The 27,476-nt window shown below is 37.3% G+C and overlaps 1 protein-coding gene across 2 annotated transcripts; it reads left to right on the plus strand.

The window, feature by feature from the left end:
* Positions 1–367: 367 nt before the first annotated feature.
* scamp1 (secretory carrier membrane protein 1) lies at positions 368–27,476 on the plus strand. 2 transcript variants are annotated; one of them, XR_010893613.1, is made up of 10 exons: positions 368–516; positions 12,239–12,316; positions 13,355–13,465; positions 18,090–18,201; positions 21,084–21,212; positions 23,491–23,650; positions 23,728–23,829; positions 24,349–24,466; positions 25,857–26,676; positions 26,790–27,476. XR_010893613.1 is itself a non-coding variant. In XM_067376268.1 (9 exons), the coding sequence occupies exons 1-9, from the start codon at positions 460–462 to the stop codon at positions 26,004–26,006; spliced, it is 1,017 nt and encodes a 338-aa protein (XP_067232369.1). In that variant the 5' UTR covers positions 368–459; the 3' UTR covers positions 26,007–27,475. The 2 variants fall into 2 exon arrangements, 1 of the variants encoding a protein (XP_067232369.1); XM_067376268.1 differs by having other exon boundaries at positions 25,857–27,475.

Raw genomic sequence — 27,476 nt, forward strand, 5'->3', positions numbered from 1 at the left:
TTTAAGAATGGATGGATGAATAGATGTAATGATTATGTATGCACTCTAGGTGGCAGAAATGTCAATCTATTGTGAAATGAACGCCTGTTCTGCATTTTTGACTATCCAATGACTTGAAAAAAGATATATAATAAGATAAAGGTGACGTAAACAAACATGACGAAAGAAATATTATTAATAATAATAATACGGAAAAAAATTATATGAAAGGTAATTAATATTTAATTTATGTAATAAAGTAAAGTAAAGCAATAAAATAATCATAAAAGCTTAAAATAATAATGAAAATAATTTTAATTATGTATTTAATCACACGGAATTGTGAGACATGCCGCTGACGCGTGACGTCATTTCCGGTTCTGCCATTTTGCGGTTGCGGATCAGTCTTGAGCTGCTGGTGCGTTTCTTACCGAATACCGTTAATTTAGTCTAACATTACAGCCCAAATCAACCGGAAAAATGTCAGATTTTGACAGCAATCCCTTCGCGGACCCGGACTTCAGCAACCCGTTTCAGGTAACGTCACAACACTGCTGCTTTTATTATTGTGATTCGGTGTCCAGGTTTTTACATATGAAGTCAATACATTTTCGAGACATTTCGATTACCTTTATGCAAAATAAAGTAATTTAATCATTATATCTTCAGTGGAAAGACCGAACCTGTTGTTCAGCAGTCGCTTGTGTAAAAATATGCCATTATTGGCGTCTTTGGTTTTGTTATTTAGCTTTTATTATTATCAAAGTATCTTTGTTATTATTATTACTAACGTTACCGGGTTTCTGATTCGGATTATGAGCTCAATTCAGTCCAAAGAAGCCGTTAATAAACTCTGAATTACATTTGACTATATCAGCATTTAATCGCTTACGGCTTTATTTTTATTAATAATATATTAAGATGACAGAAGCTAGGTTTAGTTTCTAACCTGGGCTTTATTTGGCATGTTTTGGGCTTTCTGTTATATTTTGTAGTGTCTGTTTACTAGTGAATGATCTGTTGTTATTGAAGCTGTCAGTGTCTGAAATGAATATGGTCCCTTTAAAGGCTGTAAATGGTTGTGAATAATGATGTTTAGGGTCAATAAAGGATGATGAGTGTGTGTTTGGGCTGCTGGGATAGATGGATGGATGTAGGCCGCCCTGTTTTGATCAGTGATATGACTGTGTGTGTTTGCGGCTCTGGTCAGCTGAGGGAATTAGATCCCTGCAGCCTGTTTTATTTTTCATTTTGTGCAGCTGCATTGATCCAAATATGGAAGCATTTGTCGTTTCTGCACCTTAATGCATCAAAGCTGGTGAATTTAGTAGATATAACACCACTTTCTAAAAGAGTTAACCCTATCAAGCCTGCTGTGACATATTAATTTCTACATTTATTGCATACTAACATGTTCAAAAGTTTGCTGAAAAACCTGTTGCACAATCTATGACATGCCTTCAGTCCTCTGATTGATAGTTTACACGCAAGTAAAAGCCTTTTAGTGTAGTTGTAAAAATGTCCACCCTCAGGTTATGGTTTACATGTCTATTTACTGTGAAATCTTTACTGATTTTGATGAAGTAAATGTAAGAATAACTTAGTATATTTCAATATGAAAACTTATTGTACTGAAGCAACTTAGGTTTCATGTTCAAAAATGTCAGTATCAAATATGATCATCAGGCTTTTTAGGAAGGTTTACTTGTTATCTCTCAATCATTGTATTGCATTGCGTTATATGTTTTAAAACTACTTAAACTAAGCATTTAATATCATCTAACTAAGACATTATTGGCATATATAGAGTGGCTACTGATATTTATATGCATTTTATGTAAGTATCTGCTATAATGTTATAAAGATCTCACTGATTTACATTATGAGCATCAGAATTTCATCTTACTTTTTGTACATATAAATTTCAACATCTGCACCAAATTGTATATTTTTGCTCAGTTTGGACCTTTGGTATGATGTTGATATTCTCACTATATGAACCATAAAATTGATCAAATATTAATCAATTAAAAAAACAAAACAACACACACACACACACGTTACCCTGGACCACAAAACCAGTCATAAGTTGCACAAGTTTATTTGTAGCAATAGCCAACAATACATTGTATGGGTCAAAATCGATTTTTCTTTTATGCCAAAAATCATTAGGATATTAAGTAAAGATCATGTTCCATGAAGATATTTTGTAAATTTCCTACCATAAATATATCAAAAATGTATTTTTGTGAGTGGATATGCATTGCTAAGGACTTAATTTGGACAACTTTAAAGGTGATTTTTTTTTTGCACCCTCAGATTTTCTAATAGTTATATTTCAGCCAAATATTGTCCTATCCTAACGAACCATACATCAATAGAAAGGTTATTTATTCAGCTTTTAGATGATGTCTAAATCTCAATTAAATAAAAAGACCCTTATAACTGTCTTTGTGGTCCAGGGTCACTTTTCTTTTACATTTTGTCTAAAGGTTCAATAGATTGTTTCATTTAAAGAAATGAGACTATTATTTCATATGCCTTGCTTTTATACACATTTTATACCATCTGTCTGGAGTTTGTCCTCCGTTGTTTTCCTTTTCCTTGTAGTCTCCGGGGAGAATCTGTATGTTTGACATTACAGGTGTTGTAGACTCACAGGTGGGATCGAACCTGTCCTGGAGGTGCATGGGGACAAATGCAAATTCATGCACAGCAGATTGTGGCCTTTGTTCGGCCGGATAGGACATGATCATTTAGACCTCTTTTGGTCACCCAGGTCTCTCTCTTTCTCATTTCTGATACCAAACCACCCACACAAACGTTTGTACACACACACACACACACACACACCAGTAACAGCAGCAGTTTTACCTCCTCAGGAGTGTTTCTATTAAAGCATACCTCTTAAGTCATCATTAAACTCAGCTGGTCAGACGTGATATTTCGTTAAGTGATCAGCAGTAATGGAATGCAGTCTGTCATGGGGTTGCCGTGGTAACTCAACACCAGTAGTCGACCGACTGTAGCGGCACATGTCTGAATAATTCATGCGTCTTTCTGATTGCATTGTGTTTCTGACTCACGTCTTCAGTGCATATAGACTGTCTTGATAGAAATGAGCTTGGAGATGTTGATTAATTTGCTGGTTTTTGCTTCGAGAACTCATGTTTAATTGACAGGAAACCTGTTAGATGTTTGCTCCATCTCAGCCAATCATCATGCAGATAGTGGCACCTTCATTTAAGTATAGAACAAAGTCCCTTTAAGACAAGTCATTTCACTCAGCGGCCATCTTTGAAACACCTCTCAGGCATTCAAGTGCAGCTCCTATCTCTTTGAATGGGGAAACATGAAATTCTCTAAATCTGTTTGTCAAGCTTTCGATTAAATTTCCTATTTGAAATCACCAATGAAATATAACAACAACTGTCTCATGAATTTTGTTTCTAAACATTCGAATCATGACAAAAAACGCTATTTTCAGGCTGGATCAAGCTAATGCGCATGCACAGTTCTAAATGCGCGTCTTGTGCCTCATTTCGGAGGCGCACATCTGACTGTTTCTATAGAAACCGGAGCTTCTAACAGCCGCTGCAGTGATGCGATGACTTTACCAATCGGCGATTGGCTCTTATTTAGAAGGCGGGACTTATTCCGCCATATTACACGTTGCACTTTCTCCCATTCAAATCAATATGAGTGACGCGTCTTGTGTTATTCTGTAGTCTTTGGTATAGAAGCTTAGTTGAATCCTGCTGTGATGATACCAGATGTTGGTGGAATTAGTTCAGAACATTTATGTGCAGCTTCTGTCTGTATGAATGTTCGTGTGTCACAATGCATCAGCGCAGTACCTCAATAGGATACACATCCAATGGTCTAAAATCGCTGTAATGTCCAAACTGGCAAGCCTTAAAACACCTACAACTGACAAAGTTTAGTTAAGATGCAAGTGAAAGTGATCTCACTTTGGGGCTCACCACTCATGCGCTGTCTGTGTGTTGATTTGCCTTTTGAGTTCACCGTTGTGTTGCTTCCATGCCGCTGACTGGACAGGGTGGAGTCACGCGACTGCACGTACACATTAGTATGTTTAAGGGGAAAGTATTAGATTAAAAAGCCGAAATAATCGAAAATTACGTAGGTTAGAGGTTCTGTATTTCGGTTTCGATTACTTTTCTATTAATCGTCCAGCCCTAACGTGAGGTACGCCCGCTTTCTTCTTTCAGCCAAACACAATCAGAGTTATATATTAAAAAATATCCTGGCTCGTTCAAGCTTTATAATGGGAGTGATTGGAGGATGAGTCCAAAAAAGTGCATCCGTTGAACATAAAATGTACTCCACGTGGCTACGGGGGGTTAATAAAGGCCTTTTGAAGCGAATTGATGCATTTGTGTGAGACAAATAAACTTATTTAAACACATGTACACACAGTTTCATTATCTTTGTTTTAAATCTGTATCTGAATTGTCCTGCCCTGTGCAGCTTACAGTCTCCCGTGTCAAAACAAACTCCACGAGGCGTCAGTTGTTTCACTTCTAGAGGCCGATCTCGTACTGTGACAGTGGACCTTTCTTATCCACTCCAACAATGGACGCAACCTGGAAAAACTAAGTATCGATGTTTGCGGATAACCAAGCAAGCAGTTATCGGTGCTGATTAATCAGCAAAACCGATCAATTGGTCGACCTCTACTGAAAATTACCCAACACTACTGCACAAGCACCATGAAATCATAAAGTAATGATTTTGTAATACAACAGCTTTGTGTTAGAAACACAATTTAATTTAATCAAAACATCCACCTTAGCTCTCCTCGGCATGCAAATGAAGACAGTTTTCATTTGTTCTTCAGAAAACACAAACTCTTTGGAGGATGAAGCATTCTTCACCAGAGTTTGCTGTTTGGTAAAAATTAAGTTAAACATTTGTGACTATGAAGGCAATTTAAATGAAACCACAGAGTAAATAGTCTTTATCCTGGATGAGATCCTTGTAGAAACAAGTCTCACTTCATGCCTAAACAGTCTGAAATGATGCAGCCTCAACAAGTAGGCGTGCTGCAGGATGTTGCAGAACTGGTGCACGGGGTGTGTGCTTGAGACAAACTGAACGCATGCATGCATGTGGCTCTGACAGAGCAGATTTTACCTTATTATAGTGGTTTCATAATGCAGCAACTGTCAGACTCGTAAAATTAGTCAGCTGTGTGTGTGTGTACAGTGCCACTAAGGTAAGGATGTAGACTATCCAAATGAGGTCCGTCTGATTCTGTCCGTCACTCAGTGGTCGTAATGAGAACACAAGAAGCGAGAGAGAAAACTCTAATGATCTGATTAGATGGATGTTTCTGGAGATCTGGGCCGCTCTGCAGATGCAGGGGAACCTATTACAGTGAGCCACTGTCACTGTGTGTGTGTATGTGTGTTTGCCTTCATTCACAGTGTTTGCTGAGGGAGTGGTGACTAAGAAGTCGTTTTATTTTAGTTTCTTAGCCACTCACGTCATCACTGGTGGAATGTTATTGTCACGGGACACAGAGGTGGTTTCACTGAATGAGAGTTTCAGAGCTTATATTTATATAATAGATGCAGGTTTACATAATGCCTTATGTTGTTCAGGACAGGTAAGCAGCTCACTAAGTTTCGGTCAGGAGCCCTTGTGTCTCAGCATCAAGATGTCTTGTCACTTTCTTGCCCGATAGAGTGGGCGGGTGGATTTGTTTCTGCAATTTGCTTTCAGCGATACTTGGACACAGGTTTTCTGAAATATATTTTACTAAACCATAACCTGTGAGATAGATAGGAGAACAAGAAAACGGCATACTAATCTGTAGGGCTGGGTATTGATGGAATTTTCACGATTCAATTCGATTTCTATTCACATGCTTTCGATTCGATTCAGTATTGATAATGGGAGTCAGTTGGTACTACTATAATAATATTGAAGGTTAAAATTGACTTATTTATATACAAACACTTAAATTACATGATGTTTTATAATAAATAAAATATATTTTTTTAAATATAAACATTTAAATCGTGGCTGTCCTAACTGATTTATTCAAAAATGCATTAAATATTGAAGAACATTAAATATTATAATGAATTTGTAACGGTGCATAGCTATATTTGCTCTCTAGAGTTCACTTTTCTAGCTGACTAACATATAGTTTTTCTGAGGTAAATGTGACGTTATGTGACATTGTTTACAAGCTGTTTTATTGACGTCTTTCAGAGGTTAAAACACTGATTGAGCGATTACACGAGACATGATACAGATTTCGGTAAGATATACTGTATCTTTTAACATACCTTCAGATGTTCATGCACGTTTATTTCGCTGTAACTGGTATTAAAGCGGAGGAGAGGATGATCACATGCTTCTCTTTAACTGAGGCGCTAAAGCGATCTGTCACGCCACATTAAACAGCGCCAAAACGGTATTTATTTTTTGAATCTCATAATAAGATGGACGTCATTTGAAATCTGAGACTTTGCTTTATATCATAAGTAACAAAGCACAAAGATTATTGCGATTTATTGGATGGGATGTGCTACATATTCTGCTCATTCATCAACTAAAAACAGACTAGACTAAATGATTCTTGGGATTTAAGAATCAATATCGGTTCGTAAAAATGAGAATCGATTAAAATCAAGAAATTGATATTTTTTACTCAGCCCTCATGGCTCATGGTTATTACTTAGTACTTTTTTAAAAATGTTATACTACAGTTTATATATTGTTTTTTGTTTTTTGTAAATCACATTGTCACATTATTTTCACGTACTTGCGGTTTTGTAGCTTTTACTTGTGCAAATCCGTAAGGTGACATTTTAGGTTTCACATGTCTTATAACCCACGCAAGCCTGCTTTCTTTTGTCTGTCCTTTCCAAAACAACATTTGACCTTAATAGTGAACATCCTCAGTACAGTCAGTGTTCAGATGGCCTTTACAACACAAATAAACCCTTGTTTAGAAAATCTTCTCCACATAAACCACAGTCGTGTCAAACCAGCCTAACACCTTGGGTTTGTTCTGCATCTGCTCAGGAAAGTTTGCAGCAGTTTTGTTTGCATTAATCTGATTTGCACTATTTTCATCTCGGCTATATTCAACACTAATCTTGTTACTGTCTAAAATAAGCTTTCATTTGTGTGAATACTTGATTGCTTTGTGTGTCGAGCCCCCGCATACATCCTGAAATCATCTGTAGTCCTGAAAGAACGCAGCACTGAAGGAGGTCAAACCCAAACGCACTGCTGGGGTTGAGTTTCCCGCTTTAGAATCGGGTTGGTGAATGTGAGCAGCCGCATATAGAGTGATGCGACATAAACGTTCATTTTCAATAGTTTATCTTCACAGTTTGGGGTACAGGTTAAAGCGCATCAACAGATTAATGTGTCATACAATCAGGTAAACAAAACAAGTGGCTCAAACGTAACTTTGGCTCCGCCCCAATTTGCCTACTTTTGTGTCTATGACTAAAAGTATGTGCTTCGCTAGTGATGGTGAAATTGTATACGTTAGACTACACCATGCATACATCATAAAATTGATAAATGACACCACAAACCCCTTTGACATCAGCATGAGCTTAATTGATTACCAAAAAATCAATTATTACTTTTCTGTTAGGTGCATATATTTAAAAGACATTTTTATTCAACATTTTATTTTATTTTATAGCCTACTATTTATATTTTATTTTAATATTATATACTACATCTTGAGTATGCAAAGCATTAGTGTGTTGCTCATCTAGATAATTTTCCTGTGTGCGTCTGGATGTTCAGACACACTTAAAATGCTTTCTAGGTAGGCAGCTCACTAGGTTTTGAGAGACGGCCACAGAGGGGGAACATGCCAGATTCATGTCAGGTGATCATAGAGTGTGGCATCACTGTCTCACAGTGTGTGTGTGTATATGATAGATTACTGAAGAGATAGATACAGTGTTATCCTGCTACTACAAATGTGTATTTGTGTGCATGACTATCCCATTAAACATTTATCATTAAACAGACTGAAATATTCATGGCTCCGGAGTCCTGACAGTTCACCAGCCGTATGAAACGGATCCGCCTCAGGACCTGAGCTCTGCATACTGGGGCTGCTATGGAAACAAGGGGCTGTTTTAGTGTGTGTGTGGTATTGTAGTTAACGCTCTTTGGACCTTGTGCTTTAAATGAATCTCTGGTTTAGTTAGTGGGGAAATAGTGAACTCTTTATAGAGAAACACAGGAGTTTAATAAGGTCTCTTCTCTGCTGTGTTTGGAATTAAAGGGTTAGTTCACCCAAAAATTAAATTTCTGTCATTAAATACTCACCCTCTTGTCGTCCCAAACCCATAAGACCTTCGTTCATCTTTGAAACACAAATTAAGATATTTTTGATGAAATCCGAGGGTTTCTGAACCACACATAGGCAGCATGTGCTTTTGGATGAATTGCCAAACCGCATGGAAAAAGCTGCGGTTTTGAAAATACCCATGTTCGCGTGGACAGGGCCTCAGTCTCTTATTCTGTTAAAGGAACACTCCACTTTTTTGGAAATAGGCTCATTTTCCAGCTCCCCTAGAGTTAAACAGTTGAGTTTTACCGTTTTCGAATCCATTCAGCCGATCTCCGGTTCTGGCGTTACCACTTTTAGCATAGCTTAGCATAGTTCATTGAATCTGATTAGACCGTTAGCATCGCGCTTAAAAATGACCAAAGAGTTTTGATATTTTTCCTATTTAAAACTTGACACGTCTGTAGTTAAATCGTGTACTAAGACCGACGGAAAATAAAAAGTTGTGATTTTCTAGGCTGATATGGCTAGGAACTATACTCTCATTCAGGCGTAATAATCAAGGAACTTTGCTGCTGTATCATGGCTACAGCAGGCGCAATGATATTACGCAGCGTCTCTCACATACGTCTCCATGGTTGCAAGGCACGTTCCCTGTGCAAGCAGGGGCTCACGGGCGCTGCGTAATATCATTGCACTGCTGCAGCCATGGAACGGCAGCAAAGTTCCTTGATTATTACACCGGAATGAGAGTATAGTTCCTAGCCATATCAGCCTAGAAAATCGCAACTTTTCATTTTCTGTCGGTCTTAGTACATGATTTAACTACAGAAGAGTCAAGTTTTAAATAGGAAAAATATCAAAACTCTTTGGTCATTTTTAAGCACGATGCTAACGGTCTAATCATATTCAATGAACTATGCTAAGCTATTCTAAAAGTGGTACTGCCAGAACCGGAGATCGGCTGAATGGATTCGAAAACGGTAAAACTCAACTGTTTAACTCTAGGGGAGCTGGAAAATGAGCCTGTTTTCAAAAAAAGTGGAGTGTTCCTTTAATGTAGTAAACAGTGCAGCACTTCCGCGTTCTACGTCAGAAGGCCAACTGAGTATTGGCCAACGCTGTACATGCGAGCAGCGCGATGCATGTGATGCTGATGCAGGAAATGGCCATTAATGAGTGCATTAGGGAGCTCGCATTTTACTTTCGCTTTTAAATTCGCGATCGCACTTACTCTGTGTATAGAGAGCGGCAGTGCTGAGCGTGAATTTTACAAGATAAGACATTTATCAGACGCTTAGGTGAATTCTCAGGCATGGTCTTGTCAGTCATCTCGCCTTACTCTCGTTACGCTGCATTCACACGGGGCGCCGACGTTAACGCTTCTCATTTACTTTGAATGGGTGACGTCATGCGTTGCCGAACTGAATTGTGGGTGCCGACTAGGGCTGCACAATACATCGCATGATATGAAAAATAACATTGAACTTGAACATTGAACTTCTTAGTACGATTTATGAAACCGCAAAGGCTGCGATTACTTTTTTTATGCGCAGCTTGTCAATGAAGTATGGCTCCAAATGCTAATCCATCTGAAAGCACTGTGAGTTTGAGTCGCTTATAATGTACATTTGAAAAAGCAACACGCGTCAAACTTCTTTTCAGACATGTCTCTTGTCCAACAAAAGACAACATTTAATAACATGTTTTTACTCCAAACTCACTTCATAACGACCGTTGAGCATCCTTCTGTGAGGTGATGTGGCTTCTTACACACAATAAGGCAGTCATGTATTTATTAGTCATGTTTAATTAATCAAAGTGTTTCAATCTTCTGTTTATTCAGCTAGAGCGATATGATGCGTGTTATCTTCTTCTGCTACAGGGCAAATTTTGAGTTTCTGCGCAAGAGCACCCTCTGGCTTTCAGATGGAGAAGCATTTAATACTGATCACAGAGCCGTAAAGCTCTGACAAGCTGCGCATTAAATAATCGCAGCCTTTGCCATATCGCGTGCGATTTTATCGCGATAAATCGTGCAGCCCTAGTGCCGACGCATCGCTGCCTTCATGTTGCAAGTGGCAGTAGTTGAAGATTTCTCAACTTTTCAAGCACCAACGCAGGCGTCAGCCAATCAGATCGCTTTATGCAAACACCCTAGAGCATTCGCTAGCCAATTGCCTTCAAGCAACACTGAAAAGTAATGCGATTGGCTGTTATCATTATAACGGTCACGTCAACACAAGCTTCAGACACGCCCTCCGTCAAGCGTTAATGCCGAAGCCCCATATGAATGCAGCTTTACGTGATCCGTGAACTGTGATTCCTGCTGCATTGTGTGCACAACTCTGCAGCTCATGCTGGATGAGCGGAGCAGATGTTTACAATAGTTTACAATTGAAGCGACTGTAATGCAATTGAATCAAATGTTTATTTCTATAAGCAAAACAACCATGGAGGCGGTGCTGCGGTGGACACCGTAATGTAATGTAATTGTAGCGGTGGCATATTCTATACTAATTTTACCTTCACACTCGTGATGGCAATATTGCTTTTCACTCAACGAGAAATCTCATCACATTCTAATATTGCGACAAGACCCCCTAGTTGTCAGATATTTAAAACTAATTGGTATTGTATCGGTCATAGAGAAGCAATATTGGTTGATCTCTCGTAATCTTTGCTCTGAACCAGAGTTGGTCTCTCCCACTCATCTATTTATAGCTTTTTGCTCTGTGTAAATTACTGGAATCAGGCAGGAGAAAATTACAGGTTCCGTCTGATATTCCTGATGTTCTGGGCTGTGGAAACGGAGAACAGAATGTGTAGTATTTCCTCTTTGAAGCGTGACATAATGAGTTTCTCAGCTCATGTGTTTGCTTTCTCTCTGTTGTTCTGTGCTTTAATCTGATGCAGACTCAGCACTGGGTGTCAGGATTAGTTTGGCTCGGTCTGGAGTTCTCGAGGTTCTACAACATCTGTGTGACGTTAGTCAAGATAATCGTGCCCTTATCAGCATCACGTGATGGCAAAGTTTGAGTTTGTGTAGTGCCGGTTATTTAGATCTAAGTTTTATGGTTGTTTAACAGCAGCAGTTAAGCTTGTTTGTTGTAGAACCTTGTTGCAAAGTTGAATAGTGTTTATGTAGGTGGTCATATATTGTGAAGTCATAATCATAATGGTTTCTGAAAGAGTTGGCCTTGCTTTGAAGTTCTTTTACCCTGCAGCTGATGTGTGTAAATACGATGAGCCAAACAACCGTACAGTTACTATAGAATTGTATCTACTGTAACTGTATACACTGTTCAATTTTGTAAAGCCAAACCAAACATCAGAAAGTGCTTTATTTGCTAAATGCGATCTCACACACAAAGAATTTGTTTTGATTTACAGGAGCTCTGAGCACTTGCATAAATATGCAGGAAGATGCATAACAATAGTCTCACAAAGCCTCGTCTGAGCCTCAGACGGCAAACCCATGGACCGCCCACAGTCTGTGCACTAAACATCTGATGCATTTTGCATGCAGAACAGGAAAGTGCTTTCTCAATCTAGTAAGCACTGATCTGATTGGCCGAATTTACTCAGGTTTATTTTATCAGTCCGTTTGGAAACAGTCATGTTTACAAAGTACCAGGTTGATGAGCGCTCCTGAGGAAGAAACTATCATCAGTGCTGGTCAGGTTTCTGTTTAGAAAAAGGAAGATGCATATAGTCAGACAATCAGATTTAAAGTTTACTACTAAATCAACAAAAATTAACAAAAACCTTTACAAGTGTGTGCATATCAGTTTAAAATAATGTTACTTGAAGTAATCCGATTACATAACTCAAGTTACTCGTAATGCGTTACCCCCAACACTGATGCATATTGATTAAAAAATAATATCCTAGTAAAAATTCCTTCTTTTTGAACAGATAAATACTTAAAGGCTGTTTCCTCTTTGTTTTCTTCAGGATCCATCGGTGACACAAGTAACGCGGACTGCCCCACCTGGCTTGGAGGAGTATAACCCTTTCACAGACTCGAAGCCGGTGAGACGCCCAGTACACAGACAAACTGACACTTATGAGATGCTGTGAATTTTGTCTTCAGATTATTGTGTGCAAGTTTCCTAAGGACAGTAATAATTAGAACAGGTCGAAAATCCCATCTGCCAATGCACTCTGGCTCGCCATCTGCATCTGTGTTTGGAAGTGCTTCTTTTGTACATACTGCACAGTATATACTACTTTTTTTTTTTTTTGAAAATAATGTGTGAAAGTCTGCATAATGCAGCGATAAAGATTTCAAACCGCATAATGCTTATTGTAGCCAATCAGACATATCTGATGAGCACGTGAACACAATGACCAATCAGAGGTGTTTACGAATCCGCTCAACAGCGCTCAAAGCGTCACATGTTTAAAATTTCAGTACCGACTTTGTTCCGCTGTCAGTACTTTTGACAAAACTAATACAGATAATGTGGCTGATGTTCATTTCTTTCATCATGCTGATAATGGAAGGTCAGTTCAAACACATTGCATTGTGGGATCTAGTATTCCATGCGGTGTGCTCTGTTTTATACTGTACATGTACGTGTAAGTGTAGTAGGTCATCCAAATGTGTGTATACGGTGTGCTTTGTACATATTGTATATTTCAAAATTAGTATATAGTAGTATATTTTTTCTGAACAATGCCAGAAACAAAAAGAGAGAGATGCAGACAAGGAAACAAACAAGCATACATACAGTACCAACAATAAACATCATTCACAGTGTGGTATAACTAGTGAAGCTGTACCAGTGTAGGGCTCGCTGCCCAGAACAGCCCACACTCACACAAACCCGTCAGTCGACTGAAGGTATTTATATTACATTTTCTTTCTCCTTAATTGTGCACAGAAATTGCTTCATTTCTGAATGATCCAGAACATTCAAAACACCAACAAACACATTCAGTCAGTCCGGATTTCTGAATGAAATGAAAAGATGTTAAGTTGTTATTGTGTGTGTTGTGATTGATATGAAATTGTGTGGTGTTTTGTAAGACGTTGTGTGTCTCACATTTTATTTTGTGGCATTGTAGGTCCCGCCAGGCTCCGCCCCTAAATCAGTCCCGCCCACAGCCAACACACAGCCAGCCATCATGAAACCCACTGAAGAACCGCCAGCTTACACTCAACCTCAGCAGACACAGGTACATGCAACTCATTTTATTTTCTATTTCATTAACTTAAAATGGAAGTGTAGCAGATAAGAGGGTGTAAAAGTAGAAATGTGAAGTTTAAATCATTCGTTTGAGATGGCACTAATGTCCTCAGGGGATGAACAGTGCTTTATAGAAAGTTGCATCATGTCCCTTCTTGATATTGCTATGTTAGAGATGTATGATTTGGGGAAAAATCTAATTGTGATTTTAAAATGTATTTTTTTCCTGGTTCGCACAGCTTGTTTTGCATGTTATAAGCAACTCAAATGCAGAGATTGTTGCATATGTTGAAAAACAGGCCACTGTGGAAGACTGAAAAAACTGAGCAGCTCACGTGTAAAAGAACACGTGCTTCACTTTGAAACATGCAGTGCATGTGTTTAATTAAATCACAGTCTTTTTGATTTCATGATCTCGCTAAGCCATTTTGCAGCTTATTTCCATTGATCATGCAGCCCTAGTTGTAGGGCTGGGTAAAAATATAGATTACTTGATTTTAATCGATTCTCATTTTCACAAACCGATATCGATTCTTAAATCCCAAGAATCGATTAGTAGAACATTGTAGCGCTCATCCCATCCAAATAAATCGCGGTAATCTTTGTGCTTTGTTACTTTTTGAAATGAAACAATGTCTCAGATTTCAAATTATGCCAATTTTATTACGAAATTCAAAAAATAAAGTTTTGGCGCTGTTTATTGTGCCGTGAAAGATCGCTGTAGCACCTCAGTTCAAAAGAAGTCGCACTTGAACTGATTATCTCTTCTGCTTTTACTAGTTACAACACAAAATAAACATGAATGAACATCAGAAGGTATGTTAAAAGATAAAGTACAACTTACCGAAAATAGTATAGTCTCATGTCATCGTTCAAAGACATCAATAACAGCTTGTAAACAATGTCACGTAATGTCACATTTACATGAAAATGGAAACAGACCATCTTCAGACTAAAACTTATGGAATTCAAGACGATTCGTCATACCATTCTTGAATAACGGGGGAATTAATTTTACGCTTTGCGAAAATAGATAGGCTGTATCTCCGCAATGCTTTATCGTATTCAGACTAAACTTGGTCCATGTCATCACAAGCATGACCTGAGGTTACATGCTGCGTTTCGGCGCGTCACTACTGGTCTGGAGATATGAAAAATGGCTATTTTTGTTTCTGTACTTCTGAACGATTTGACCAAAAATCACAAAACTGGTCTCTTTAGATTCGGTGCAGCATGCCAAGTCAAACAATTCCCAATTTTCCGATATCAGCCATTTTGAATTTGGTTGCAAAATGCTATATTTTACGAATGCATTGGCGTATCATTATTATGGCATTTCATGTTGGCATGACTTATCGTGCCTTCTATGTGCTTGGCCCCTTAATGGCTGCTTGCAGCTATATTTTTTTACTGTAATTGACTGCATAAAGTTGAGTACTCCTTCAGCATTGTCTTAGAGCAGTGGTTCTCGACCTTTATTCCCAGTGGGCCACACTGTGCAAAATCAACAAATACTATAAGAAATTCTTCTTTTTTACACAGTGTTTTTATTTCACAATGTGTTGAAATGGCTGGCAGTGTGACTTCTTCATATCAAAATGAAACTCTCGTTCAACAAACTCACGTTACACAATCCCCTGATGTACAGTATGTCAAAGAAAATGAGAACAATGTATTCCACCAAATAAAAACTAACTTACTGACATTAGCATTACAGTAATAAGATAATAATGCTCAATCAACATACACCAAATGTATACAAGCACTTTACTATTTAACTCTAGATGTAAATTCTCTTCAGCAGCATCGTAACAGTCACCAAACAATGACAGAATGTTTTATTGGCCACAGACGTCTTTAATAAGCAAATGTTACTCAACTCTTTTTACAAACAACGTTGAACGCATTGTAATTACAATCTCTGACAATATCAAGCATTCTGTCACGTCGCAATCCCTCGCGCAGCATCCGCGAGTGCGTCAATGCGGTTATTTTTTATCAATTTAAAATACAAGTACATTGTACGTTTTGCATATGCCAAGTACTTTACTACAGAGCAAACAAAGGCTGCCCATCTCGCTCATTGACAACAAACTGATTCATCCATTCTTCTTATTTTCGCTGCTGATGCTACGACTCTTCTTGTTTGCAATGTGTTCCTTCATTGGTATTTTCCTCATTTCATTTTTCTACTTTAAGAGCACATTTGTCCATTTCGATCCCTAAATTTGCAAAAATAATGGCTACTATTGGAATTCTGACAAATCAAGCGCTTGCAAGTGTTTGTTCGTCCGTATATAGTAGGTCTGCGCATGTCTGAAAATAACATATGATCACCAAAATGATTTTATATGACAAAAAAACATTATAGTTCAAACAAATTCATTTAATCCATTTTAATTTAATTTAAAAACAAAAATAAATTGTTAAACTGGAATTTATTTTTTAAATGTGGTGGGCCGCACATGAGTTTGGGTCCATATGAAGCAGAACCCCTGATGCAAACGTCGCTGTCAGAGGGTATTCACCATTGAAAATCCTTCTTGATTTTTATAAATTTGGACTCAAATGCTCAGTAGGACAACAGAAGCTTCCAGCAGGCAAAAGCTCGGAGCCGGTCTGCTCACGAGTGCAGTAATGCTGTATAATTCAGCACGCCTGAGGGAGAGGGAATGCCACGCTCCAGACATATGGACGCACAGACACAGTTTGGGTGTGCATCAGATGACTCACTTGCTCCTGCTCTGTGTGGTGACGTCACATGCTTTGAGTTAGGACACATCAAGGTGATCCAGAAGGCAAATCAGAACCTGCTGTTATTGGGCTCAGTGTCTGTTACTGTAGTTTTTAGTGTGCAGTACGCAGCAAAGACAAGTTTAGCCTCAGGGTGACAACAGAAGGCTTGTTAAAGAACTTGTTGCCCACTGGCTTGATTAAGCCATGTGTGTCACGTGATGCTGCCTTCAGGGAGAGCTGGGGATTTCTGAGCCCTTAAAATGACCCAGAAACAAGGACAGTATGCATCAACAGATTGGCTTAGAGTGATTCTTAAAATTATAATCTGGGACGCTGCTGTAATGAGTGCAGAGTGTGTTGCCGCTACAAGGCCCATGTGTGGTTGGGTCTTTATTTTTGGTTAAAACATACCTGACTGTTTCAGTCATTTCAGCACAAACTTTACATGCCAAAGGTTTTGGGATTTTAAAAACGGTCTGTTAATAAAAGAACAATTTCCAAAGTCTACAGTGTGTATTTGGTAAACAGTATAAAGTGCAAACAAAAACTCTCACACCCCATGTAATATTTAGCCTACACCACAACCACCTCCGTTTACGGAAGTAGAAGTTTTGACATTTTCAGTCAGGCTTCATATTCATATTTATAACCAGCCAGAAGTCACGTAGATCTCACTAGCGGTGTCGTTACCTGTCTTAATCCGACTCTAAAGTAACCCTTAAGGTGAGTGGCTGATCATAACATTTCGATTTCATCGATTTGATTGGCTGTTTCTGATGCTAGGTGGTTTTATATTGTGACTCACTGGTGGTTTTATTTGGTAATCTGACGTACTGTTTCTGATGATTATAGTGATTGTGATCTTGTATTGTGTTACTGTATTGACAAGATATGCATTAAATACATGTATTAATATTAAATTAATTTAATTGGTTTATTTTATATTAATATTTAATACTTTGTAAATATTAAAATAAACTAAACTAAACTAAAACAATGGCATGAAGCTTTTAAGTATCTCACAATCAAGTAAACATTGCATTTAAGTAATTATTAATGGCATATAAAGTAATAAAGAACTTTTTCCCGAAACTTTCATCGTCTGCATGCTTGAGTACAATATTGTTAGTAAGATTCTTTTTTTTTTTTTTTTTTTTTTATCAAATGTGACAGTAAAGATAATTATAAAGTTACAAAAGATTTCTATTTCAAATAATTGCCTTTTTTTTCATTTTCTATTTACAGAATCCTTTAAATTATCAGTTTGCACACAAATGTTGTGCAACGCAACTGTTTTCAACATTGATAATAATCAGAAATGTTTCTTGAGCATCAAATCATCATATCAGAATGATTTCTGAAGGATCATGTTCCACTGAAGACTGTAATTTATTCCTGTGATCAATTACTTCATTTTAAATATATTTAAATGAAACAATTATTTTAAATTGTAATTATGTCATAATATTACTGTTCGTACTGTATTTTTATCATATAAATGTAGCCTTGGTGAACATAAGAGACTTTCAGAAACATTCAAAAGTCTTACCAGCCCCAGACTTTTGAACGGTGTTAAAGCTTTACACACTTTGCTTGAGGTCAGATGTCTTGCCGTAATCAGTTACGATATGGGTTGGCATATTCAAATTTACAATGTGTTACAACTCATTAGATAAGATATAATGTAGACTTGCATTGTCAGACAGACACAGGCCCTCACGGTTTGTGATAGCTTCTGACAGCTGTGTCTTCTGTAAACAGTCTGAGAAAATGCCTTTGGAATCAGTTGTGTGTTGTGATGTTAACTGAAGTTATGTTCTGCTGCGCCTATAAGCAGTATTTGTGTTCATAACCGCCTTTTGTCTGTGTGCATGTAGGATCAGGCACGAGCCCAGGCAGAGTTATTGAGGAGACAGGAGGAGCTGGAGAGGAAAGCCGCCGAGCTGGACCGCAGGGAGAGAGAGATGCAGTCTCTCAGCGCATCAGGAGGTGAGTTTTTAGCCTTGCGTCAAGCCTGGTCCATGCTGTACAGCTTATTTTGCTCAGAAACTGCTCACACAGGAAGCTACTGACTTAGAAACCTTACAAATACCACACTGACCAACCGTCACATTCTGCTTTTAAAACGATAAACAACAAGCACATATATTCGTGCAAATCTAGTGCCAGTCCAGAGCAAGTATATTATATTGTGTTGACATCAGATACTACACTCTAAAAAAAATGCTGGGTTAAAAACAACCCAATTTGGGATGAAATTGCTTTTTAAAAGTTAAATATTTAATAACTTACGTTTGAAAACAAATCCGACCATATTTCATTTATTTTTTCTCACGCCAACGAACAAAAAGCACAATGTCCAAAACTCGCCACAGCCAAAAAATTTCTCTTTCCTCTCTGCTTCGATTAGTTTCCTTCTGTTTTTCACATATATTCCAGTACAGAGTTCTAAAAACATATTTTAACATCCAAATTAATATTCAGTATTATAATGAATAAAAATCAGTTTATTTATGCGAGATATGCTGACTGACATCTCATCTCTGTATACTGCATTAAATAAAATGATTTACAACACTGTAAAGACTTTACAGACAAAATAAAATGTATATAAACACTTTTTAACGAAGTAAAGTACCAATTCGGTGGCATTGAGATCTGCTCTCTCTTGACGAGGATGCAAAACCCCTGCGCTCTGTGTAACCTATCAGCTGGGTTGCTGTAGTAAACTAAATGCCCCGACATACTTAAAACGAAATTGAAGAACGAACTGATGTGACATCATTTCGAACAAAATCAGGCCGAAACGAAACTCAATTGGAGTTTGTTTTGGAAGTTCGAAACAGCTTGCCAAAGCGAACTTTCTGGATAAGTTCGCTTCGGCTGGTCCTCTAACCGTCACTCTCAGCAGTGTGGGTGGCGTCAGATGTTCAACTACAGTACGGCTCACGTATTTCGAACTTCGTTTTACCCCTAAACGAAGAACGAAAAAGAACTTCGCTTGAAGTATATCGGGGCCTTAAGCCACTGCTGGGTTGTTGCATCGCAGAGCGCGTGGAGGAGGGGTGTATTGTTTAACTGTCAGTGAGATTGACCAGCATCTAACCCAGCAGCTGAGTTACACAAAAACTACCCAACCATGGGAAAAATAACCCAACAGGCTCAACCCAGCAACTGGGTGGAAAAAAACAACCCAGCTTCTATTAGAATGTAGTAACCAGGGTTGCCAGGTTTTCACAACAAAACCCGCCAAATTGTCCCTTCGCCTGGAGTTTGATTGACAGGCGATCTAACCAATCATAATGCCGAATCCGCCATTTTGTCCGACAGAGCCGTCAGGGGAGTTATATCAATGTTGGTGGATTTGAACTTGAAAAATTATGTGTACTGATGTCTTTCAGTGGTTAAAATGTGGTTCATTCATGTTATTTGATGATATAAATGAACTAGTAAGAAGAGATGATCGGTTCATGAGCCGCTTGAACTGAGGCACTACAGCGATCTGTCCTGACACATTAAAGAGCCACAAAACGGTATTTATTGTTTAAATTTCTTTAAAAATTACAAAATTTGAGGTTTGAGACTTTGTTTCATTTCAAAAGTAACCTGCTCTGTCTTGTCTGTCGATACGTTTTCAGTGTCCTCTTTGCTCCGTGTATTTTTTACTGTGTAAGAACTTGATTTGTGGCGTGAGAGGGGCATGGCTTGTCGGACATAGTAACAGTAACTAAAGGAGGCAGGTCTTTGTGAATGGTCAATTGCTTCTCTAAAATAGCCCAAAACTATCTCAATCGCGTTTTGGGGGGTAAAATCTGCGTAAAATTCGCAGGTGCTAAATATCATGTTATTTTGGGTCACTTCAACCCGTGGACATGAAAAACAGCACGCGGCAAAAGTGTTAAAGTAGCCCAATTCCGCGGGAAAACTTGGTTGTAGCAGTTCCATAGATATTCTGTATCATCATAACACATATAGCGAATGAACTGAAGCGCTCTCAAGCGCACACGCTACTGTTCACAAGTTTGAAGTTTTTGTCTTCAATTGATCAAAAGTGACAGTAAAGACATTTATAATATTACAAAAGATTTGTTTCAAATTAATGCTATTCTTTTGAACTTTATATTCTTCAAAGAATCCGTAAAGTTTCCACAAAAATAAGTTTCTTGAGCAGCAAATCAGCTGCAAATTCAGCTTTGCCAGCACAGTTATTTTTACACAACATATGGGGCAGGTTAGATTTATATATCCACAATTCAGCATAAAATCTGATTGAGGATGTGTTCAGGTTTGGTTCGGGTAAAACGAACTCTGGTGCATTTGCTTTTTTAATGCGGTTCATTTGAATAAGTGTAAACACTGCCATCTGAACCCTGGTGTGCACCAAACAAGCGGACCGAGACCCTTAAAAAAGGTGCGTCTCGATCCACTTCCTAACTAAATCTGGTGCAGTTCGACTAAAATAATAATGTAGCATGGAACAAAGACATCTAAACGAACCTAAAACAGGATGTGTTGTCACGATGCAAACACTAATAAGGACAGAAAACTCAAGGATATCTGGTGATTTTTTTTTTTTTTTTTTTTTTTTTTTTAATCTTTAGATTCAGTCTTAAACTGGCAGTGTGAATGCTAAGCTAACCAGGACTAAATTTATCGTTTCTTTTTGGTTCAGAACTAAAGAACCAAGAGAACCAAACTACAATTTTGCGGCTTATTCTAACCAAAAGTCGCCATGAGTTACAAGTTACATTATCATTCTGTTGCAGTTGTACCCCAGTTAACCACCTTTCTTCATTGTGCTCATGTTGCATCATCCTCCTCTTTCTTTCTATTTTTAATTCTTTTTTTCCTGTTTGGTTCCCGTTTCTAAGGCAGGAAAAACAACTGGCCTCCTCTTCCAGAGAAGTTTCCGGTGGGTCCGTGTTTCTATCATGACATATCGGTGGACATACCTGTGGAGTTCCAGAAAACCGTTAAGATCATGTACTATCTCTGGATGTGTGAGTGTCCCTCGACCAATCCCATAATGCCAGCAGTCCAAAAAAAGCTGCCAAACTGAAACCAAACATTATGCCTATGAAGGCCGGACAACAGAAACAGAAAATTACCAGGAAATTTGAATTCTGAAGTGAACTAATCTTTTAACTGGCTGTTAATACAGAGGGTGTGCATTAGTGTTTACTCACATGATTGTGCTGATGAGTTTTATCCGTGTCTGTTTGGGAAGGTTTTTGGTATATGTAATAATAGTGTTAAGACTTCTGGGAAATTAAATGAACTGAATAGACTTCAGGACTGTTTGTGCCGCCCAGAGAATCTGACTTCTATTTGATGAGTTTCATACTGGAGGAGATCAGTCACATGGTATTGGACAAGCAAGGGAGGGGCGGAGCCACCATGCATCATGTGATTTAAGGTATCATGTGACTGGTATCATCAGACTAGACTTTAAGTTTCGCCTGACCTTGTTGTGTAGGAATTTGGGAGGGAATTGGGCAGAGACAGAGAGGGACCGGAGTTATTTGTGCAGTAAATGTGGTGAAAGAACCGTAAGGTATTTTCTCTCTCTGGTATGACACTGCCAAATTCCACACCAAAACTGCAGTTGACTCTGAGACTGAAAGCATTTTCCATGAATAGGGTGCAACTTGAGCTCCCCATTATGTTCTTTACCAATAATCCCATACAATTTTTTTTATTTGCAAACCTCATACAAAAGAAATACAAAATAAAATAGTTTATATAAATGTTTAGTTTGACCCCCGCCTGAGGTTTACAGTCAATATTTTCTGAAGGTTATGCTTCTTCTTGTTCACAAAAAAAACTAAACAAATGGTATTGGTGGAAAATGCTTAGATGTGCAATTTGATTCCAGCAGGAGGATTCCCTGTGAATGATGGGTGGTGAATACACTGTTGCTCTGCTTTAGATTATATAAATGATTGAACAGTCTGGTGTTGAGCTTGACTATTAATGGAGCACCTTCTGAGTGACTCTGAAGAGGTTTGGAAATGAGTCTGTTAATATAACAGAGATGGTGGGTGTTTAGACCACTTGAATTATTAACAGGTTCTTGGATAAAACATTCATAAAAATTATAAATGAGCAGTTAAAGGGTTAGTTCACCCAAAAATGAAAATAATGTCATTAATTACTCAGCCTCATGTTGTTCCACACCTGTAAGACCTTCGTTCATCTTCAGAACACAAATTAAAGGTGCCTTAGAATTAAAAATTGAATTTATCTTGGCATAGTTGAATAACAAGAGTTCAGTACATGGAAATGACATACAGTGAGTCTCAAACTCCATTGCTTCCTCCTTCTTATATAAATCTCATTTGTTTAAAAGAACTCCGAAGAACAGGCGAATCTCAACATAACACAGACTGTTACGTAACAGTCGGGGTCATTAATATGTACGACCCCAATATTTGCATATGCCAGCCCATGTTCAAGGGCAGGACATCTGGATCTGTGCACAGCTGAATCATCAGACTAGGTAAGCAAGCAAGAACAATAGCGAAAAATGGCAGATGGAGCGATAATAACTGACATGATCCATGATATCATGATATTTTTAGTGATATTTGTGAATTGTCTTTCTAAATGTTTTATTAGCATGTTGGTAATGTACTGTTAAATGTGGTTAAAGTTACCATCGTTTCTTACTGTATTCACGGAGACAAAACTGTCGTTATTTTCATTTTTAAACACTTGCAGTCTGTATAATTCATAAACACAACTTCATTCTTTATAAATCTCTCCAACAGTGTGTAATGTTAGCTTTAGCCACGGAGCACTATCAAACTCATAAAGAGAGCGTAAAACTAATCCATCAAGCAGTTTAGTCCAAATTTTCTGAAGAGACTCAATCACTTTATATGATAAACAGATTGAATTTAGGCTTCCACTCCCCTCATTTGTGAAGGCTGATTATGGAGGGACAGAAATATATCAGATGTCATCAAAAATATCTTAATTTGTGTTTTCATGATGAACAAATCTCTTACGGGCATGAGGGTGAGTAATAAATGACAAAATTTTCATTTTTGGGTGAACACTTTAATTTTTTTCACTCTAGTTTATTTTATTTTAAACATTGTTTAAGTTTGCTAAACAGTCATTATGTTTTTAGAATTTTTTTTTTTTAATTAATTTAGTCAGTTTTAATCAGTTTAAAAAAAGAAAAAAAAAAAAGCTTTATAGTGAGTTTTTTTCCCCCTAAACTATGGGTGATGTTTCATTCATGGTCTCTTCTCTCATGTTACTCTCTTCCAGTCCACACGGGGACGCTGTTTGCAAATATATTCGGCTGTTTGTCGTGGTTCTGTGTGGATGCGTCGAGGGGAGTGGATTTTGGTCTGGCTATGCTCTGGTTTATGCTGTTTACACCCTGTTCATTTGTCTGCTGGTACAGACCCCTGTATGGAGCATTCAGGTACACAAACACACACACACACTGTACCTTTTATGGAGAATTCAGATTGTAACCGTTTTCTCTTTCTCCCTCTGAAGGAGTGACAGCTCTTTTAGGTTCTTTGTGTTCTTCTTCGTCTATATCTGCCAGTTTGGTGTCCATGTGCTGCAAGCCATTGGCATTACAGGCTGGGGAGCCAGGTGAGAAAACACATTAGACTGCAAATAGATTCCAGTCTATTTTTAAAATGCTTTCTAAACCCCCAAAATTAACAATTTTAAAACTTCTAACAGTGAATACATGAAAACCTACTGTGACCACAGACCGTATAGAGCCGTTTCTTCAAACATAGTGACTGAATCATTATTAAAAATGGATTGTTTACAGATGCACTTGAATTTATACTTGGTCATAATTCTTCACTTGATAATTTGTCATTTAGTTTGTTCAGATGACATGTGTGACATAAATGGATGACATGCCGATTTTAATGAAGAAAAAAAAAAAATATTCCCCCATAAATGGGAAAAATGCTTTTTAAAATGGGCAAATGTTGACTGTTACGAAAAAAATGTTAATTTCAGACACTTTCTTTACATTGTTTCATCATAGACTATGTGATATAATGACTGATTGTGTGTGTGTGTGTGTGTGTGTGTGTGTGTGTGTGTGTGTGTGTGTGTGTGTGTGTGTGTGTGTGTGTGTGTGTGTGTGTTTAGTGGCTGGATCTCTGCACTGACCGGGCTGAACACGAGTATTCCCGTCGGCATCATCATGATCCTGATCGCTGCCCTCTTCACCGCGTCAGCTGTCATGTCTCTCATCATGTTTAAAAAGGTGATCCACCTTAAACACAAAATTCATGTCATATAAACATATTTGCTTCACCTCAAATGCACCTGCTTGGACATTTGCCATAACAGTGTTGTTATTGTTCACTAAATTTATACTTCAACTTATTTTATATTATTTTAGTTTAATTTGTGTAAGTTTAAGTAATAAAAGTGAGACTGAAATTAAATTAAATAAGTTGAATTTAAATAAAAAATATACAATATAAAATACAATACAATATATATACAATACAATGTAATATACAATATAAAATCACAAACTTAAACTAAATGTAAATAAAATGAAGATATATAAAAATAAAAGCTGAATATATAATAATAAAACATTAAAAATGTTAAATTAAAATGAAAACTAAACGTATAAAAATAAAAACTAATTCAGAATGTTAGTTAAATAGAAATTAAACCAATATAAAATCTCTAAAACTAAACTAAATGGAGATAAAAATGAATGAATAAATAAAATTAATATATAAAAATAAAAGCTGAAAATATAAAAAACAAACAAAAAACAAATTCAAAATGTTAAATCAAAATGAAAACTGAAAATAATGAATAATAGCTAATTCAAAATGTTGAAATTTTATATATATATATACATACATATATATAAAACATTAAAAATGTTAAATTAAAATGCTAATTAAAATGAAAACTAAACATATTAAAATAAAACCTGAAAATATAAAAAAAACTAATTCAAAATGTTAAATCAAAATGAAAACTGACAATAATTAATAAAATCTAATTTAAAATGTTAAAATAAAATGCAAATTAAACCAATATAAAATCACTAAAACTAAATTGAAATAAAATGAATAAATAAAATGAAGATATAAAAATAAAAGCTGAAAATATAAAAAAAACTAATTCAAAATGTTAAATCAAAATGAAAACTGACAATAATTAATAAAAGCTAATTTAAAATGTTAAAATAAAATGCAAATTAAACCAATATAAAATCACTAAAACTAAACTAAATTGAAATAAAATGAATAAATAAAATAAAGATAAAAATAAAAGCTGAAAATATAAAAATTCAAAATGTAAAATTAAAATGAAAACTGAAAATAATAAATAAAATCTAATTCAAAATGTTAAAAATAAAATGCAAATTAAAATGAAAACTGCACGTATAAAAATAAAATCTAATTCAAAATTTTAATAAATAGAATAATAACACAACCATAACCAAAGTGAAAATCAGTCAAATTGTAGGAGTTGTAATTGGTTTTCCAGTTCAGTCCTTCATTTCTCTTCATTTTTAGCCAGGTTAGTTGTTTCAAGTATAAATATAGATACAACTGTATAAATATTATAAGTATATAGATGTTATTTCCAGTAGAATCAAACATCTGTGTGTTTATTTGCAGGTCCATGCGCTGTACCGAACCACCGGCGCCAGTTTCGAGAAGGCGCAGCAGGAGTTCGCCACCGGCGTCATGGCCAACAAGACGGTGCAGACCGCCGCCGCTAACGCCGCCTCCACTGCTGCCCGGGGAGCCTTCAAAGAGCAGATCTGATAGGTTCAGAGAACTTCAAGTCCACCCACGCTACTCCGACCCCACCCTCCTCATTCCTCCTAATGTCCTTACAGCCATTCGTCAGCGCTGACTGGCTGTTCAAGACCACACCCACTCTCATTGACTTAATGCACTCCTGTGACTGACTGAGACCCCGCCCACAGCTCCTCCCCTCCTGTCAATCGGCAGGTGTGCTGACCTGTTCTTTAGTTGGAGTGTGTGTGTGGAGCGCCTGTGTGTGTTAAACAGCCTAAAGAGTCACTTTATATGTTCACATCACTGTTGGGTGTTTGTCCTTGTTAAACAACAGGAAGTGATGTCATCAAATGTCCTTTTATGGGATCCAAGGAAAATAGAATGGTTATGCCCTCACAGGTCTGTCTTACCGATCATCTCCGCTTAAACAAACACTCGTAAGATGAGCGATCTCACACAGTTACACAAGTCCAGGTCACATTTAATCTCAAATTCAAAATTCACTCCATTTTGGTGACAATTAAGCATTTAAATCCATTTCTTCGCATTATCGAAATTGGATTTTGGGGTATAATATGACCTTTTCTTAGCGAGATTCACCCAACTATCCTGCAAATGAGCCATCAGTACACGAAGACGCCCATCAGATGTGACCGTAAACGCTCCACACGCAACTCAGAGGGTCTCTTCACCTGTAAATATATAAATATATATATATACAAACCTGTATGATGACATAAAGTATTGACTGATTTTAAACATATGAATGATTCTGAGGCTTTCTGGTTTCTTTTGTCTTTCTAATAGAGTTGTTTTGGAATGGAAACTAATTCTTAAAAGCGTGAACCACTCAGGATACGTTCCTGCACATGCATGGGAAGCTTGCCGGGCCGTGGATCATCATCTCTCCCAGTCTAAACTGGAAAACACTTTTAAAATCACAATTAAAATCTTTGCATCACGCCCCAAAACCGCATATCGCTAACGACAAGTCTAATTTATCCTGCGGATGTGTGTAAGACTGTGCCGTGCTGGGCCGTCCTGAGGTTGGATCCTTAATCGTGTTCTGAATCATTGTCTGTGTAGTTTGTTTTCCTCTTTTTTTTTATTGACTGGAGCAGAGAACCTTGTAGCCTTGGTTACTGTCGCCAAGAGACAGCCAAGTTTTGCGATTATGGGATATGTATCAAGATGCAAATTGATCTTGATCTTAACCTTTCAGCAACACTCTCTATGTGTGTGTGTATGTGTGTGAGAACAAACTGTGTTCATCAGTATTGAGTTTGCATCAGCTTTGGTTTGAAGTCCGACACATTTTGCTTTAAAGGAATAGTCCAACAAAAATGATTCTTAGGTGAGCTATTCCTTTTATTTCAATATGTTCCTTATTAGTGTTGTCAATTTTAAAGGATTAGTCCACTTTTAAATAAACTTTTCCTGATAATTTACTCACCCCCATGTCATCCAAGATATTAATCTCTTTTTTCATCAGTC

Source organism: Chanodichthys erythropterus, chromosome 22 (assembly GCF_024489055.1).
Source record: "Chanodichthys erythropterus isolate Z2021 chromosome 22, ASM2448905v1, whole genome shotgun sequence".
Taxonomy (NCBI): Eukaryota; Metazoa; Chordata; class Actinopteri; order Cypriniformes; family Xenocyprididae; genus Chanodichthys; species Chanodichthys erythropterus.